At 37.2% G+C, this 16,194-nt stretch overlaps 1 protein-coding gene across 2 annotated transcripts in view; it reads left to right on the forward strand.

The window, feature by feature from the left end:
- The first annotated feature begins 10,225 nt into the window (after positions 1 to 10,225).
- The window catches only part of LOC120156222, a 34,997-nt gene continuing 29,028 nt past the window's right edge, over positions 10,226 to 16,194 (forward strand). Inside the window, exons 1-5 of one of the 2 annotated variants that reach the window (XM_039167614.1) lie at positions 10,226 to 10,511; positions 10,766 to 10,925; positions 11,295 to 11,378; positions 12,570 to 12,666; positions 12,844 to 13,015. In XM_039167614.1, the coding sequence (XP_039023545.1) occupies positions 10,306 to 10,511; positions 10,766 to 10,925; positions 11,295 to 11,378; positions 12,570 to 12,666; positions 12,844 to 13,015 (719 nt within the window). In that variant the 5' untranslated portion in view covers positions 10,226 to 10,305. Of the gene's footprint in view, positions 10,512 to 10,765; positions 10,926 to 11,285; positions 11,379 to 12,569; positions 12,667 to 12,843; positions 13,016 to 16,194 lie in introns of both variants that reach the window. The other variant, XM_039167611.1, reaches the window with a different exon arrangement.

The raw sequence follows: 16,194 nt of genomic DNA on the forward strand, positions 1-16,194 counted from the left end.
TTTCTTTAGTGTAAAAACGACGATGGTTGTATGGTGAAATTACGGCGAGTGAATAGCCGCAGGAGAGAGGCCGAACATGGCCATTTGGTTCAGATGAAGTGTAGCGTATGAAAGAAGAGTCATGAGAGGCTAACGTTGAAAATAAATAAATAAATGGAAAATAGTAGACTTTTAGTTTAAGTTCTTTAACTTTGCTTTGCTCTTTAACTTGGATTGGCAGTTCAAAAATCCCACCGACAATTCATTTGTTTTTAAGTTACATTTGCTTCCAGCTTTCACATATGGGTCCACTTTCCCATCAAATTTACTTTTGTTTTTATTTGTTTATTCATTTATTATTATTATTTTCATCTAATTTATTATTTTATTATTATTATTTTCTTTATTTCACTCGGTTAACCTTTCTTTATTATTTATTTTCCTTTTTATCTAACATGTCTTTTGACTTTTAAAAGTTATATTTTTAATTAATCAGGGGTAAGTGTGGGATCGTCTTTTTACCTTTTAATTTAAATTTTTATTTTTTCTTAATTAAAGACAACTAGAAATTACGTAGTACCGAAAGGGCAGTTCAAGGGTGCTAACCCTTCCTTGACTGTAACCGACTCCCGAATCCGACACGTCTCTGGTAAAACGCAGATCAGGTAAGAAATAAGGTATCTGATCTACCTATTTGTTTTAAAATAAAAGATCGGTGGCGACTCCAATCAACATTTTTCAAGTCGAAGCCCAATTCCGGGGCCCAACCGAAAGACGGTTACGACAGCTTGGCGACTCCGTTGGGGACCGGTAAGTGAGTCAGGCTAAGGTAATTTCCAGTTGTCTTTTTAACGAAAATGGTAAGTTTAAATTTTAAGGTAACATTTCGATCCAATTTACTTGCTTTTGATTATATTTCCGAGTAAATAGTTGTACTAACCGTTTTCTCAATTATTTTAGCCTTTCAAGTATTTTTCATCTAAGGCTCTATACCCGAGCTCCAAACCCTTTTAAGTGGGGGTGAAAGCGACGCATTCGTGTGAATTTATTCACCGCATATGCCTAGCAAGTAGCCTTCGGGATTCATATACCTTATGTCTTCGTGTGAATTTATTCACCGTGCGGGAATAAGGGAATGTTTCCTCTCGAGTTTAACTTAGTCCACATAAGCTTGTAATGGGCTTAGGACTAAGGGTCTGGCAAGCCCAAGGGGGCACCAGCAAGGAGAACTCGGGTACCTCTTTTAGAACCTAAACCCGGAGAGTACAAGGAGTTAGGGCCCACCCTAAAACCTCATTTCAAACCCTAGGATGCCGGAATTATTTCCTGCTTTACTTTCTGTTCAAAGCATGTGAACTAAAAATTTATGCGATTAGGACTTGTTCAAAACCAACTTACGGGATAGAGATCATGTCCGGGTAGGAATAATAAGCATGAGGGGTAGTTATCATGTGGGGTAGGATTTTTCATTTTTATTATTATTTTGATTTACCTCACTAACTCTTTTTTGTTTTTGTTCTCTTTTATTTTGTTTTCATCACTTGCATCATTTAAAAGAGGTGTTGATCCACCAAAAGTGTGTTTGTTAAACATAAATAATCTGAATTAATGGACAAAGGGGTTGTAATACAAGAGATAAAAATGCAGAGGACAGTCTACAAGGCGACTATGTGTCATATTCAATCCTGAATGCGTGGTGCCCACAATTGAGGAATATATCACTTTGCTGCGTTATAAAGGACTCAGAATGAATCGGGTCTGCATCAAGCACAATGAAAGATTATCTTGGAAAAACTGACTGTCAGAGGTTGCAGGGGCAAGATGAAGGTTACTAATCTTAGGAGTCCCTTCAGAGACAACAATGGCAAAACGATAGCTGAAATTGGAAACCATAGCTGACGAATTCAATGAACAAACTAATGACTTCACATATTTCCTATCAATCGAGGGCTCCAATGACGCATTCGTTGGGGACAAGCTCAACAAAAGATAGATGCTAGAGATGCAGTCATTCAAGACTTCTTGGGCCAGTACCCATCCAGAGAAGCCGGAGTGGTTCGACATGTTATTCAACCAGTGACATACGAATACAGAAGACTAGTCAACATGTCAAAAGCTGTCAGAATATTTTTGTCTCTTAATAGATAAAACACTTTTGTCCCCAATGAGGATTATTCATAATAACAGACACATTTTTTTGGATTAATGCCTCGGATATTTCATGCATCATGCATTTAGACATATTTTTGCATTTCGTTATTTTCATTGCATTCACATCAACTAACGGAAGAATGTCTCAATGAAGGAATAAATACTGGATACACCGCCTCAAGCGTTGGACACACCTCATTCGCATAACACCCGCTTGAAAAAGAAAAGACAAATGGAGGCCAGAATTGCTCAAATCGAGGAGAACATGGCGAAATTGCAAAAAGAACTTGAAAATAAGATAAACCAGAGTAGTATGAGTACTCTGAATACAATCATGAAGAACCAAGAATCTCTGGTTGATCAGATCGTTGCCAAGTTAGTTGTCCTACAACAGACCAGTGCGCCTGGGGCATGTTCACCGGAAGGGGTAACTATACCACCTACCCCACAAGTGGCTGTCTCACCTGAAATCTTACCTGGATTACAAGGGGACTCATATGTTGTCAAGGGAAAAGCCATATCTGGTGCAAATATACAAGCTTCTGCGACCAACACTCATCCGGAAGACTATCACATCCCGGATTTTGACGAGAATGATAAGACAAAGAAGATGGAAGAGAAGATCAAGATGTTAGAAGATCAAATGAAGATGGTCCAAGGGGACCATGATTATAATGGAGTGGACGCAATGGAGCTGAGCCTGGTTCCAGATCTGGTGCTTCCACCAAAGTTTAAACTCCCTGAGTTTGAGAAGTTCGATGGGAACAGCTGCCCTTCAGCCCATATCACTATGTTCTGTCGGAAGATGACAGGATATGTAGGGAATGACCAACTCCTGATCCATTGTTTCCAGGAGAGCATGTCCGGTTTAGCCATCCGGTGGTACAACCAGCTCAGCCGAACTCATATCAAGACATAGAAAGACTTAGCCAAGTCTTTCTTAGAACAATACAAGCATATCAACGATATGAGACCAGACCGGGTTATGCTACAAAGCCTGGAGAAAAAGCACAATGAAAGTTTTCGACAATACGCACAACGATGGAGGGATCTGGCTGTGCAAGTTCATCCACCCTTGGATGAAAAGGAAACTAGGAAGCTATTCGTACAAACCCTGAAAGCGCCTTACTTCAGGCACCTAGTGGCAATCACATCGGGAAGTTTCTCATATCTAGTTATGGCTGGAGAGATGATCGAGCTAGCTATAAAACAAGGAAAAATTGAGGGAGATGACTCCAGTAAGAAGCCTCTCATGAAGAATATCAACAATGTTAGCACCTACAACGCCAACAAATGTGTTACGGTCTCCACTGCTGTTGTACCATCCAGTACTTCTAAACGAACTCAGAAGGAACCAAGGCAAGAAAAGATTTGCATCAGTCCAATGCCAATGACGTATGAGGAGTTACTCCCAACGCTAGTTGAGAAAAATCTTGTGACCCCGGTCCAATCCAAACCTAGAGAGGCCCCATATCCTGAAGGCCATGATATTAACATCGTATGCAACTATCATATTGGGAGCTCAGGGCACACCACTAAGAATTGTGGGGCATTGAAACGTAAGGTCCAAGATCTGATCGATTCAGGGGCTTTCACTTTCAATATGTAATGGGGCATTCTGATCGAGAGTCATATGGGGCATCCATTAGGAATTTTGTAGCATTATCAAGCATATCATCTTGTTTGAACTTGTTTTTCTTTCGTACTTCTTATGCGTAAACATTTTTAAGTCACTTGACGTTTAAACAAAATGCTCCATTCTTAAGAAATGAGCAAATTTTAATCTTGAATTCCTTGAATATCACCTCAATTAAAAAATGTTTAACAATTGAGGTTGCAAATCTTTGACAAATGACAAGATTGAACCCTGCAAAACAAAGACCCCTTGGTCCTATTTAAAAGATACATCAGATTACATGTTTTTCTCTTACCAAGCTAAGTTTTCTCTTCTCATGAAGAGTCCATCCAAGGTCTGGCATTCAGACATGTATTAAGAGCGAACAGAATGGGGCAACTAACACATGAGATTGCAAAACTAATTGGTTTATGCCTTTGTTTATGATGTTCAGTGATGATAATGATCTTCATAGATGTAATAGTCGAGTAAGCAAATCTAGTTTAGGTCAGTTGTTTGGAAATTGAACTCTAAAGATGAGATTCCTTGAATTTCAAAAAACACCTAGACTATAACAGGTTCTTCTTGACAATCTTAAGAAATTAAATCCGTAAAGCTGAGCTATTCTACTAAGGCAATTGGTTATAGAGGGAACTCGAAAGCCCTGGCTTTATGAATAGATTATGTTCAAACTATGACACTGCTCGGACACTTGGCAATTCGGTATTTGCTCCACTGCTTTTGTCAGGCCAAAGACTTTGTGATGAGACGAACCCTTCAGTGATTTGTCCCTCTAAAGCTGAGCTGTTCCACTAAGGCAATTGGTTATAGAGGAAACTCGAAAGCCCTGGCTTTATGAATAGATTACATTCAAACCATGACATTGCTCGGACACTTGGCAATTCGGTGTTTGCTCCACTGCTTTTGTCAAGCCAAAGACGTTGTGATGAGATGAACCCTTCAGTTAAACCTGATAAAAATGATTATAATAATAAGCTGTCCTCTAAAGCAATTGGTTGAACGCCCCGGCTTTATGGATTCGGCTAGCCAGACAATGGCAAAATAAATCAAATTTATCTAAAAAAGAAATTTTCGGTAATAATAGACTAAGGGAGTTGAGAAACACCTATTACAGTCAAATTCACACGAGCACTCAAGAATTTCATTTTTAGACCGATATTTCTGCACTACCTTTGTTAGAAGAGCTTACGAAACTTGAACAAATGGAAGATTTCAGAGAACTGAAACAGAAGTGTTCTGAAAGGTCTAGTCATTGATTATGCTAGTTGTGTCATTTTGTTCGCCTCCGATCAAAATACCAAATCAAGAAAAAGGGGCATGTCATGATCTTCACGATAACCAAATCGATGAAACAAACCCACCTCTAAACCAACTTTTCGATCTTGATATTTGTCAAAGATTTGCAGCTATCAAAGATTAAAAGAGTGTTTGATTCTTTTGATATCCAATGAACTCATGTTTTATGATTTGCTTCAATTGTGAAACCTAGAAAGAGGTAACATTTTCAAAAAGTTTCTTTTGATATTTTTAAAATTTTGAAAATTCGAAAGAAGAAAAGCATTTTCAAACAAGATAAGTTCTCTGGAAGCATATCTTGAAATTCAACAAATATCGCTCCGAAGCTCAAGATCGAAAATGAGGCAAAGGAAACCATTTTTGGGGCAAAATTTGATAGGGGAAGGAAAAATTGTCTTGAGGTCTGCAAGAGTACACCCTGGTGGAAATGAAGACAAACTGAGTTAGAGATAGAATGAAGACTACACACGCAACCATTCCCCTCACATCTCAACATATACATCAACACATATATACATGACGTATGAAATTTGCATCTTTGCATTCATCATCATGAGCGATAAAAACCTTGATTTTTTTTCCTCTCTTGAGGGTAAATTCAACAGTAAATAAATTTCATCTTGGCATACATCAAACATCCATCATCATGATAGTTACATCCCGATACATTTTACAGATCTTTCAGGAGAAGATGTGATTGTCTTGATTAAGACAGTCTCATTTAATGCAGATGATTATCTCACTTGAGATTGTTTTTCTTAGAACAGACTTTGTCTCACTTAAGACTGTTTTACTCGAAAGAATATTTATTTCCCTCAAGATTGTTTTTCTTAAAATGAATTTTTTCTCTCTTGAGATAGTTTCCCTCGAAACAGAAAATTGTCTCCCTTGAGACAGTTTCTCTTGAAACATAAACATTGAAAATATTTCCCTTGAAATGAATTTTGTCTCTCTTGAGATGGTTTCCCTTGAAACAAAATTTTTTCTCCCTTGAGACAGTTTCTCTTTAAACATAAACATTGAAAACATTTCCCTTGAAATGAATTTTGTCTCTCTTGAGATAGTTTCCCTTGAAACGAATTTTGTCTCCCTTGAGACGGTTTCTCTTGAAACATAAACATTGAAAACATTTCCCTTGAAATAAATTTTTTCTCTCTTGAGATAGTTTCCCTCGAAACAGAAAATTTTGTCTCCATTGAGACAGTTTCTCTTGAAACATAAACATTGAAAACATTTCTCCTGAAATGAATTTTATCTCGCTTGAGATAGTTTCCCTTGAAACGAATTTTGTCTCCCTTGAGACAGTTCTCTCCAAACATAAACTTTGAAAACAATTTAACGAAATCTTTGAATATGTTTTCCTTCAAACAAATTTTGTCTCCCTTGAGACAGTTTCTCTCGAAACGACACAATTTGCTCGAGAACAGATTTCAACTTCACGACGAAGGATATCTAGCTTGAAGCCAAACATCCACGATTTCAACTCCACGACGGAGGATATCGTGCCACTCAAGACAACACAAGTTCAACTTCACAACGAAGGGACGGCTGGTTGTCAACGAACAACTTTCCAATTTCAGAGCCGATTTCAACTCCATGACGGAGGATATCGTGCTACCCGATACAACACAAGTTCAACTTCACAACGAAGGGACGGCTGGTTGTCAACAACAACTTCCCAATTTTAGAGCCAATTTCAACTTCGCAGCGAAGGATATTGGCCTCAAAACAAAGCAACCTATATTGGATTTCAACTTCACAACGAAGAATATCCAATTCCCAGGCTCAACTTCACGACGAAGGGGCCATACACAACAACACCAAAGTCTTCAGTTCAAGTTTCACTTTCACAACGAAGTATCTTGATCAAATATCGATTCAGAGGCCATTTGCCAAAAGATTTTAGCTCGTTTCAACTTCACGTCGAAGGATTTCGTGCCTGAGTTTTGACTCAACCTCACGACGAGGGAGTTATTTCGTGATTAAAAAACCAGTTTCAACATCGGGTTTCAACTCTACAACAGAGGATAGTCGATGTGGACGAAATCTGTGTCTTTTAATCTTTGCTCTATTTTTGTTACACGACAATGAGCAAAGAGGGGCAGCTGAAGACACTCAATTTCGACCATATAAATTCATGCTTATGTGTTATTGTTTATATATATATGTATTGCATAATATACATATGATTTATTATAATTATATAACACGTTTTTTTCTCTTGTTTTTACATGATACAGGCCCAAGGAATCACAAGCCCGACAATGAGGACCCAAGACCCGTTTCGAAAGTCAGGGTTTCCAAAAAACGCTAAGCGCGCCGCCGCTTCTTGCATGCCCCATCTCTTCCAGAAACCCTAAGTGCGCCGCAAGACCCTATTTGCTTCACGCCTCATTCCAGCCGCCTCAGTCCTCACCGTGCACGCCTCTCCAACAGTCTCCGAAACGTCCGACTATCACCAACAACCAAAGCATCAACCCAACATTAGACTTCTATTAGGATTTAAAGATGTAATCTAAAAATATGATTTTTCTTCTGCTATAAATAAATGTAAAATCACCCATTGTAGGGGAGGGTTTTTTTTACATCAAATACACGAAAAATATATACGAAATCAGAAGGGATTTACGCTCAAGTACTTCACACACGATTTACAAAAATCACCGAGGAATACGCATGTAATACACGTCGAAATCCAAGAAAAGCTTTGTAGTATTCGGACGAAGAACAAAATAACTTTCAAGGTATCCTCCATTTTTACAACATCATTTTTCATTTTATTTTGCATGTTCGAAATATCGAGTTTCATAAAGCAAATAAAGGTTTGATTATTTACCTGAGAGAGACCCATTTCCCGACGAAGCTTCTTCGACCTTTCTCATGTCGTTTGGGGTTTCTTTAGTGTAAAAACGACGATGGTTGTATGGTGAAATTACGGCGAGTGAATAGCCGCAGGAGAGAGGCCGAACATGGCCATTTGGTTCTGATGAAGTGTAGCGTATGAAAGAAGAGTCATGAGAGGCTAACGTTGAAAATAAATAAATAAATGGAAAATAGTAGACTTTTAGTTTAAGTTCTTTAACTTTGCTTTGCTCTTTAACTTGGATTGGCAGTTCAAAAATCCCACCGACAATTCATTTGTTTTTAAGTTACATTTGCTTCCAGTTTTCACATATGGGTCCACTTTCCCATCAAATTTACTTTTGTTTTTATTTGTTTATTCATTTATTATTATTTTTTTCATCTAATTTATTATTTTATTATTTTTTTTATTTTACTCGTTTAATCTTTCTTTATTATTTATTTTCCTTTTTATCTCTTTTGACTTTTAAAAGTTATATTTTTAATTAATCAGGGGTAAGTGTGGGATCGTCTTTTTACCTTTTAATTTAAATTTTTATTTTTTCTTAATTAAAGACAACTAGAAATTACGTAGTACCGAAAGGGCAGTTCAAGGGTGCTAACCCTTCCTTGACTGTAACCGACTCCCGAATCCGACACGTCTCTGGTAAAACGCAGATCAGGTAAGAAATAAGGTATCTGATCTACCTATTTGTTTTAAAATAAAAGATCGGTGGCGACTCCAATCAACATTTTTCAAGTCGAAGCCCAATTCCGGGACCCAACCGAAAGACGGTTACGACACCTAGCAAGAAAGGTTTGGCAGGAGTTGCATTACCTGTGTCCCGATCAACATCAACAATGGACCTTTAAAGAATGGCTTAGCTGGGTTTTGAACAATTTCCTCGCAACATAGTGAAGTCTTAATATGTATTTGGGCTCTCTGGCTAGCTCGAAACAAACGTATCCATAATGGGAAATTGATGAGAAGTGAAGAAGTCATTACATTGATAAAAAGCCAGTGTCGAGATTTCTCTTTGGCAAATAGCAGGCTCAAACAACCGAGGCATCCGAGCCTTATAAAATGGGAGCCACCTGCGCCAGACGTAGTAAAAGTGAACTATGATGCATGTTTTAACAAAGGGCGAAAACCGGATGGTCAGGTGTGATAATCAGAAATCATGAAGGTTTTGAATTAGGGGCTTGTCAAAGGAAACTAACCGGAGTTCACTCCCCTTTCCCAGTAGAAGCGGCTGCTGTCGAACATGCATTGGAGTTTGCAAGAATCTAGGTTTCAATCGCATCATCGTGGAAGGAGATTCACGAAAAGTCACTAAAAAACTGATTTCCACACAATCAGATCTTTCGACAATCGGTGCTTATATTTGGGCCTCAAAGCAAAGAGCAAGAGAGTTTTTTACTTGCACTTTTCGATGGGTTCCGAGAGAGAGGAACAAGGCTGCACATGTGATAGCAAAGGAATTGAGGACTGAAGAAGATGACCGGTTCTGGATTGAAGAGATTCCAGAACGACCGGCGAGACAAGCTGTCGAAGACAGACACTCCTTAGTTTACTGTTTACTGTTTACCATATAATAAAATTGTAAAATACGAAAATGATTAGGATAAAATGGGACGTAAATAAACAAAACGACAAACTTACAAATGAAATCTCCACTTTGACCTCATAAAATGAAGAAAAAGAAATCACCTAAACTCACGATATAATGCACTCAAAATAAATAATTCACGATCTAATGCACTCCCTATATTATTTGCTGAAATAGGGTGAAATCAACAGTGTGGCCGTAGGTCGCCATGCACTCCGGGCGACCTACCCTTGCTCAAACAGAGAGAATGAACGTGTTGTATGACACATGCACGTCCCAACACATAGGTCGCCATGCCCTCAAGGCGACCTTGTAGGTCGCCATGCCCTCCGGGCGACATTGTAGGTCGCCATGCACTCCGGACGACCTACCTTCGTTCGACTGCCCTCGGATTCCCTCGCATAGCTCGTTCGGTTGCCCTCGGATAGCTCGTTCGGATGGCCTCGGTCGGATGGCCTCGGATGCTCTTTGATGACCTCAGATGCTCTCAGATGGTCTCGGTTGCCCAGTGTATTGGGACGTGCATGGCACATGCAATCTCTTGTAACTCGTCGGGAAGACATGGCGACCTAGTAGGTCGCCCGAAAGACATGACGACCTACGACCAACACTATGAATTTCATTATCTCGAAAGTTTTGCCGGAAAAAATCCTCCATCCTCTCCAACCTAATAAATTTTTCATACGATCCGCCCTCCACTTTTAAGTCCTTCAAAACCCTAACTCCTTTCCCCTATCTTCACAATTCCCACAAAAAATCTATCAAAATTCTTTTGAGGGAGAGACAAGAGCCATGAACGTTGTAGATTCCAGAGACCAAGCCCTCTCTCTCCTCACCGCCGCTCTCAACCACTCCGATTTGGCCGTGAAGCTTTCCTCTCTTAAACAGGCCAGGGACATTCTTTCCTCTCTCGATTCTTCATCCGCCGCCGATCTCTTCCCCTACGTCGCCGACCTCCAGCGTTCTCCTCATACTCTCGTCAGGAAATTTATTCTCGAGTGAGTTTCAAACCCTAATTCTTTATTTTCTATATATAAAAGTGTATTTTAAATGTTTTATATCCTGGCGCTTTATGCTTAACTGCTTCTTAGGTTTGATATTTCGGTGATGAATGAGCTGCATTTTTTTCGAAATGTTTAGTTTTAAGATATACAAATTACTGATCCATTTTCTTAGGAAGAATTGCTTTTATTTGTCCTCTGATTTTACAGTTATAATGTCTTTTGTAATTTTTTTGGTCAATGGTTTGCAGGATAATTGAAGATTTTGCATTGAGGACGATAGAGCATTCTGCTGTACTTGTACCAATTTTAGTAGCGTTCTTGAGGGATGTTGACTCAGATGTTGTTAAACAATCTATTGTTACTGGCACGCACTTCTTCTGCAGTGTTCTGGAAGAAATGACACTACAGGTTCTTTCTCCCTTTTTAAGTAAACCTGTAGTCCGAACCTAATAAGATATTCTTTTGGTGATTTTCCCTTTTGTAATTGGGTTTTATGCCACCATGTACAATTGGAGCACACTACTTTAGGTTTTCAATGTATGTGCTATTGTGCTATGTATCTTTGAAGTTTGCTGCTGGTTTTTAGTTACTGTTCTATCTGATTGTGTGCTTGGTGATATTTTAACCACTAGATGATGGTTTCTTTGGATTAGTTTTTGGACTACTCTAAAAAATTATTATTCAGTCCTATTATCTTGCTTTTTCTTTTTTATGTCAAAAAATTATTATTCAGTCCTATGCTTACATTTCTTTCCCTGGAAATTATAGTTTCAGCAGTATGGAAAAGTTGACCAGTGGGTTCAGGAACTATGGATGTGGATGATTAGATTCAAGGAAGGTGTGTTTTCCATTGCATTGCAGGTATGTCATATTCACTTTGGCTTTCCAAGCTCTTAACAAATATGGGCTATTTTTCAATGTTTGACTATTTTGACCAAGGTAGGTGCTGTTTGATAAATTGAAATGCTAAGTTAAATGCTGACCTTCTACGATTGAGCTAATTCTAGGAGATCTGGTTGGTTGATTGTTGAAAATGTATATACCAAATAGATTTTGGTTGATTTTCTTTAAGAAAGAGACATATCATTTAATAGAGTTTTCTCATCTAACAAAAATTTCAAAAATAGCATATTGGAAAAATTTAGCTAAAACATATGGCCATGTAAAAAAAGTGGTACTTTAAAAAGTTGCAGATAGATGACACTGGTAGGTTTTAACTACATATGTTTCATGTAGTATTTTTGAGGAAGTGGTGGTGTGAATGAATGACCAAACAAATTTGAATTTTTAAAAGGTCACAAACTAAAAAAATTCAATTAATTGAAAATTGTTACTGGTTTATCAAATACTTCTCTCCCTCTCTCTCTCTCTCTCTCTCTCTCTCTCTCTGTTTTTTCCTTCCTTCCCTTGGGGAAGGCTGGATGATTGGTGGACATGTACAAAAGAGTAGCTTTGGAGTGAGTAGCTTCTTAGTGTTAACTATAAGAAACGGTTATTGGATATTAGGTTTCATTTATGTCCATCTTTACACAATAGAGAAACTGTGTTACAAAGCTTTTTATTTCAATGTGATATGTGATCATAATGGCACAGCATAAGTTTTGGGTATCTCTGATGACAATTATCAGATGAGAGTTAAACAAATACTTATCTTGAGGTGGTGATTGATCCTAGAGTAAAGTTGTGTGCTAAAATACATATCTGGGGGAACCTTTATGCACCAAAGTATCAGCGATACATGGATAAGGCTCTTAACTTGATACCTCAATGTGAGCAATTGGCTCTGAAAATTCTTGTGGGAGATTGTTTTCTTGAGACAGAAAAATGTGAAAAATTGCTATTCTGGATCCCTTAAGGGGTTTAGGTGGGTGCTGCAGGTCTAATGTTGCATTGGGTAGTGCTATTTGTTTGATATTTTTTGTACTTATTTATGTTCTTTTCTTCTCCTTCACTACTGTCATTCTCTTATGAGAATTATTTAATTTTACAGTGATTTGATATTATTAACTCGCTAATCATGTCTAATCTATGTTTTTTTGGTTATATTTGTAGCCTGGTCCAGTTGGGATAAAGTTGCTGGCACTGAAATTTTTGGAGACATACATCTTACTTTTTACACCCGACAATGTGTATTATGAAAAGTTTGAAGGTATTGCATTCCAATTGTGAAGGGCTTCACTAGGACATGGTTTGGTTTAAGGGATAGTTTAACCTTTTGGGTTTGCATAGGTCTTCTGTTTTGTTTGTCATTCACAGTATCTCCATATTTATATATTCTACAGTTACTGATATATATGGAAACTTATCCCTTTTAATTTTTCTACAGCTACCAGAGGAAGTAGTCGGACTTTTAATATATCATGGCTAAGTGGTTGTCATCCTATTTTGGATCCAGTTGCCCTAACATCAAATGCGAACACGATTCTTTTTGTTTTAATTGACATGTTGCAATCAGCTAGTAGTCTACCTGGAGCTGTAACAATCAATATTGTCAATTGGTGAGTTTTTTTGTAACCAGTAGTGAGTTGTTTTTATTCCAAATTTATGGTATGCTATCTTTTCCTCTTTCTTGTGTCATTTTTTTGAACAGTTCTCATGATAAAATCTGGACATGTGGAGTTTAAAATCATTAGGGGATTATAAAGCTGTACATGTTTGCTCCCCCCTCCTAAGCTCCATATTAGGACATATAATTGTTTGTGAGGATGTGAAACAAATTTTTCTTTTGATTTTGGGGTTAATCAGCGTTGGTGTTAACTCTTACTTGTTCAAGAATGCTATGGATTGCCCTTTTCTTTTCCCATTATGGGCGCTTTATTAGCATCTTCACCTTTTTCCTTTTTATTCTAAGGAATTATATCCTGTCATAACTGAATAGTTCTCACTTTCAAGCTAGAAGATTCGAGTGTTTTGTAATGATACTTCTATTTATGCATACTTATCAGTTCTGTTTATGCATACTTATCAATTGTGTTTACTGTCCATATGATAAATCAATATTAAATTTTATAATATGGGAACTGCACTGTTGTAGCATTTTCCCTCTGTTTTACCATCTTTAAAACTTTTGGAGGGATTGCTGAAAGCTTGGAAGCAGGTTTTAGTACAAGTTCAAGTGCATGTTTGTGATACCAATGCAGCATGTTGTTCAGCTCTCTTTTGTGGAGTTAATGGCCCCGGATGCTGCTGCAGATATTGGGAGTTACAGGGCTAGATAATGTTCACATTTATCTGTACTGTGGAGCACCATTGGCCAATGATGGGAATGGTTAAGCAATGGACATAATCATCAGTCAACTCATGCTGAGAAACTTGGTGATCAGGCTTTGAAGTAAATTATTAGGGGGATCATATAATTTTTTTGGTCTCTGCTGTATAATTGTACAGCTGAAAATATGCAAGCTACCTTAAAATGTATTGGTTATTTTACAACAGTTGATGCACATTAAGTATTTTAATAATCAAAATTCTTTTTAACTGGGGATTATCCTGCTACTATCTGATGTTTCCATTCTATGGTTTACAATTATCGTTATGCCTATGTTTGTGATGCAACCACTGAAACCACTGGAACCATCTGTTTAACAAATGGTAACAAATGATCAGATATATATTTATATATATTCTCTCTCTTGGTTTAAAATGTACTTTTTTTATACTTTGGCTGGCATTGTAGGGAGGTTTTTCACTTTCAAATGGGAGACTGCATCATCATAAACTTTGTACCATTATCATCATAACTTCCTAGTTTCCTCTGAGCTTTTATCTTAGCAGCTTCTTACCTTACTATTTTAACCGCCCATCTTTATCGTATAGGTCCAAAACATATAGTGTTTATTACAACTTGCAGTTAGAGGGAATGTTTTTGGCCAGAAACAAAAGATTTCAGAATTTTGAAGATAATACTCAATGTTTTTGCAAGCATGTCTAGAAAATTGCTCAGAACTTTTGTATGATGAAATGGTGTGTTCTTCAAACTTGTTCATCGGTCCACCGTTAATAATATACAATTTGTTTCTTTGGATGTAAATACTCATATTGCAAGAACAATGTGAATTTAAGTTTGCAGGTTGCACCATCTTTTGTATGTTTAGCAGGTTTGCCCACATAATTGGTGGTTGTGCTAGAAGTACATTCTCTGTTTTGTTTTCATAAAGGATAGTGACGCAGGAGCATTCTCTGTCAGATAGCATCTTCATTATAATGAAGATCAAAATTGTGTATACTATAGGATATTTAGCAGCAGGGAAGATGGGTGGTATTGTCTCATATATTGGATATCTGGTGGAGTAAACTGTCCGGAATGGTAAAGAATAAACTGGGTTTAAAATGGCCAAAGAATATTGTTTGCAATATTAAAGCCTTTATTATGTTAATATTATTGATTATAAGTAGCCAAATACTGTCATTTTAAATGTCAGAAAATATTATATGCTGAAAAGATAAACTGCTTAAACTCCATCACTTTGTAGGATTATTCCCTGCATGATATGTACCTAGGTTCTATGATATACTTGTGCACGAGTGTAGACTGTGTGAACCTGAAAAATTTTAAAGGCATCTTATTGCAGTTTCAACATGGAAATAGTTTTAGATTTTTGAAGGTGGTTGGAAATGTCAAATTTTGAGTATTACTTTTGAAAGGTTTCCAATTGTTTTTTATTTATGTAATGTCTGTTGGCCATTGTATACAAAAGACTGGTGTTGTTGGTAGGCATGCCTAGTTGCTATATTGACTTGGGTTCGTAAAGGCTATTCTTCCTGGTTTCAGTGGTTGCATCCATTGAGGAACTTTTTCATAAATCAGAGTAATACATATGATTATCTGATTTCTTAGTAGTGCTTTTTTTACCTGACTCCCTTGAGGGAGTAGATGTAATGGTTGCCATAGTACCTTGAGTATGTATGTTTCAACAGTGCTGACCAGACATCTCTGAGATTACTTTTATTTTAGTTATAGTTCCAAGTCTGAAGTTGCATGAGTCATTGATGTTTTGAATGGCATTCCATAAAAGATTTCTCTCTGAGAAGTGATTTTAACTATTGTACACTTGTTCTATTTGAAAATTCAACAAAGCTCTTGAAATGTAAGCCTTGTTGAATATGTTGAACTGATCTCAATAGCATGATAGGAGCCAATCCTTTAGTGATTGCAGAGACATTCATAATGTATTTGTTTTACTGCTAACGAAGGGTTGTTGTTTAAAGATTTATTCGCACTTTAGAACTGCTTGAAATAAATTCTTCCAGGAGGATCATGTTGATTTTAGTTACCTGTAAAATATAGGAACGTTTGTGAGGCAGATTTTGTTCAGAGTTTTATCTTCACATGGTTAGTTAGAGCATGTTCAATTTGAATTATTGGTGGCATCTTTAGTTAACTTGAATTGTTTCTCTCTATATACAGAATATATGGAGAAAAACTAAATGTGTGTGTGTTTTTTTTAAAACCATTGTTCTTGGCATTTGTATTTAAAAGGGTGTCTTGCGTGGAAGCACTCAGATTACTTAATGTTCTTTTCTGGTAATACTGTTGGGTACAGTATTACCTTCTTCTGCATGTTAGTTAATTGTCTGTAACGTGCATGTGTCTTGAGTTCTGCTATAGTTTCAATTGAGTTAGAATGTAGATTTGAATTGAGAAATTTGACTAATTTTTATGAGATATTGGTGTGTC

The sequence above is a fragment of the Hibiscus syriacus genome, unplaced genomic scaffold, assembly GCF_006381635.1.
Source record: "Hibiscus syriacus cultivar Baekdansim isolate YM2019G1 unplaced genomic scaffold, ASM638163v2 tig00002840_pilon, whole genome shotgun sequence".
In the NCBI taxonomy this organism is placed as follows: Eukaryota; Viridiplantae; Streptophyta; class Magnoliopsida; order Malvales; family Malvaceae; genus Hibiscus; species Hibiscus syriacus.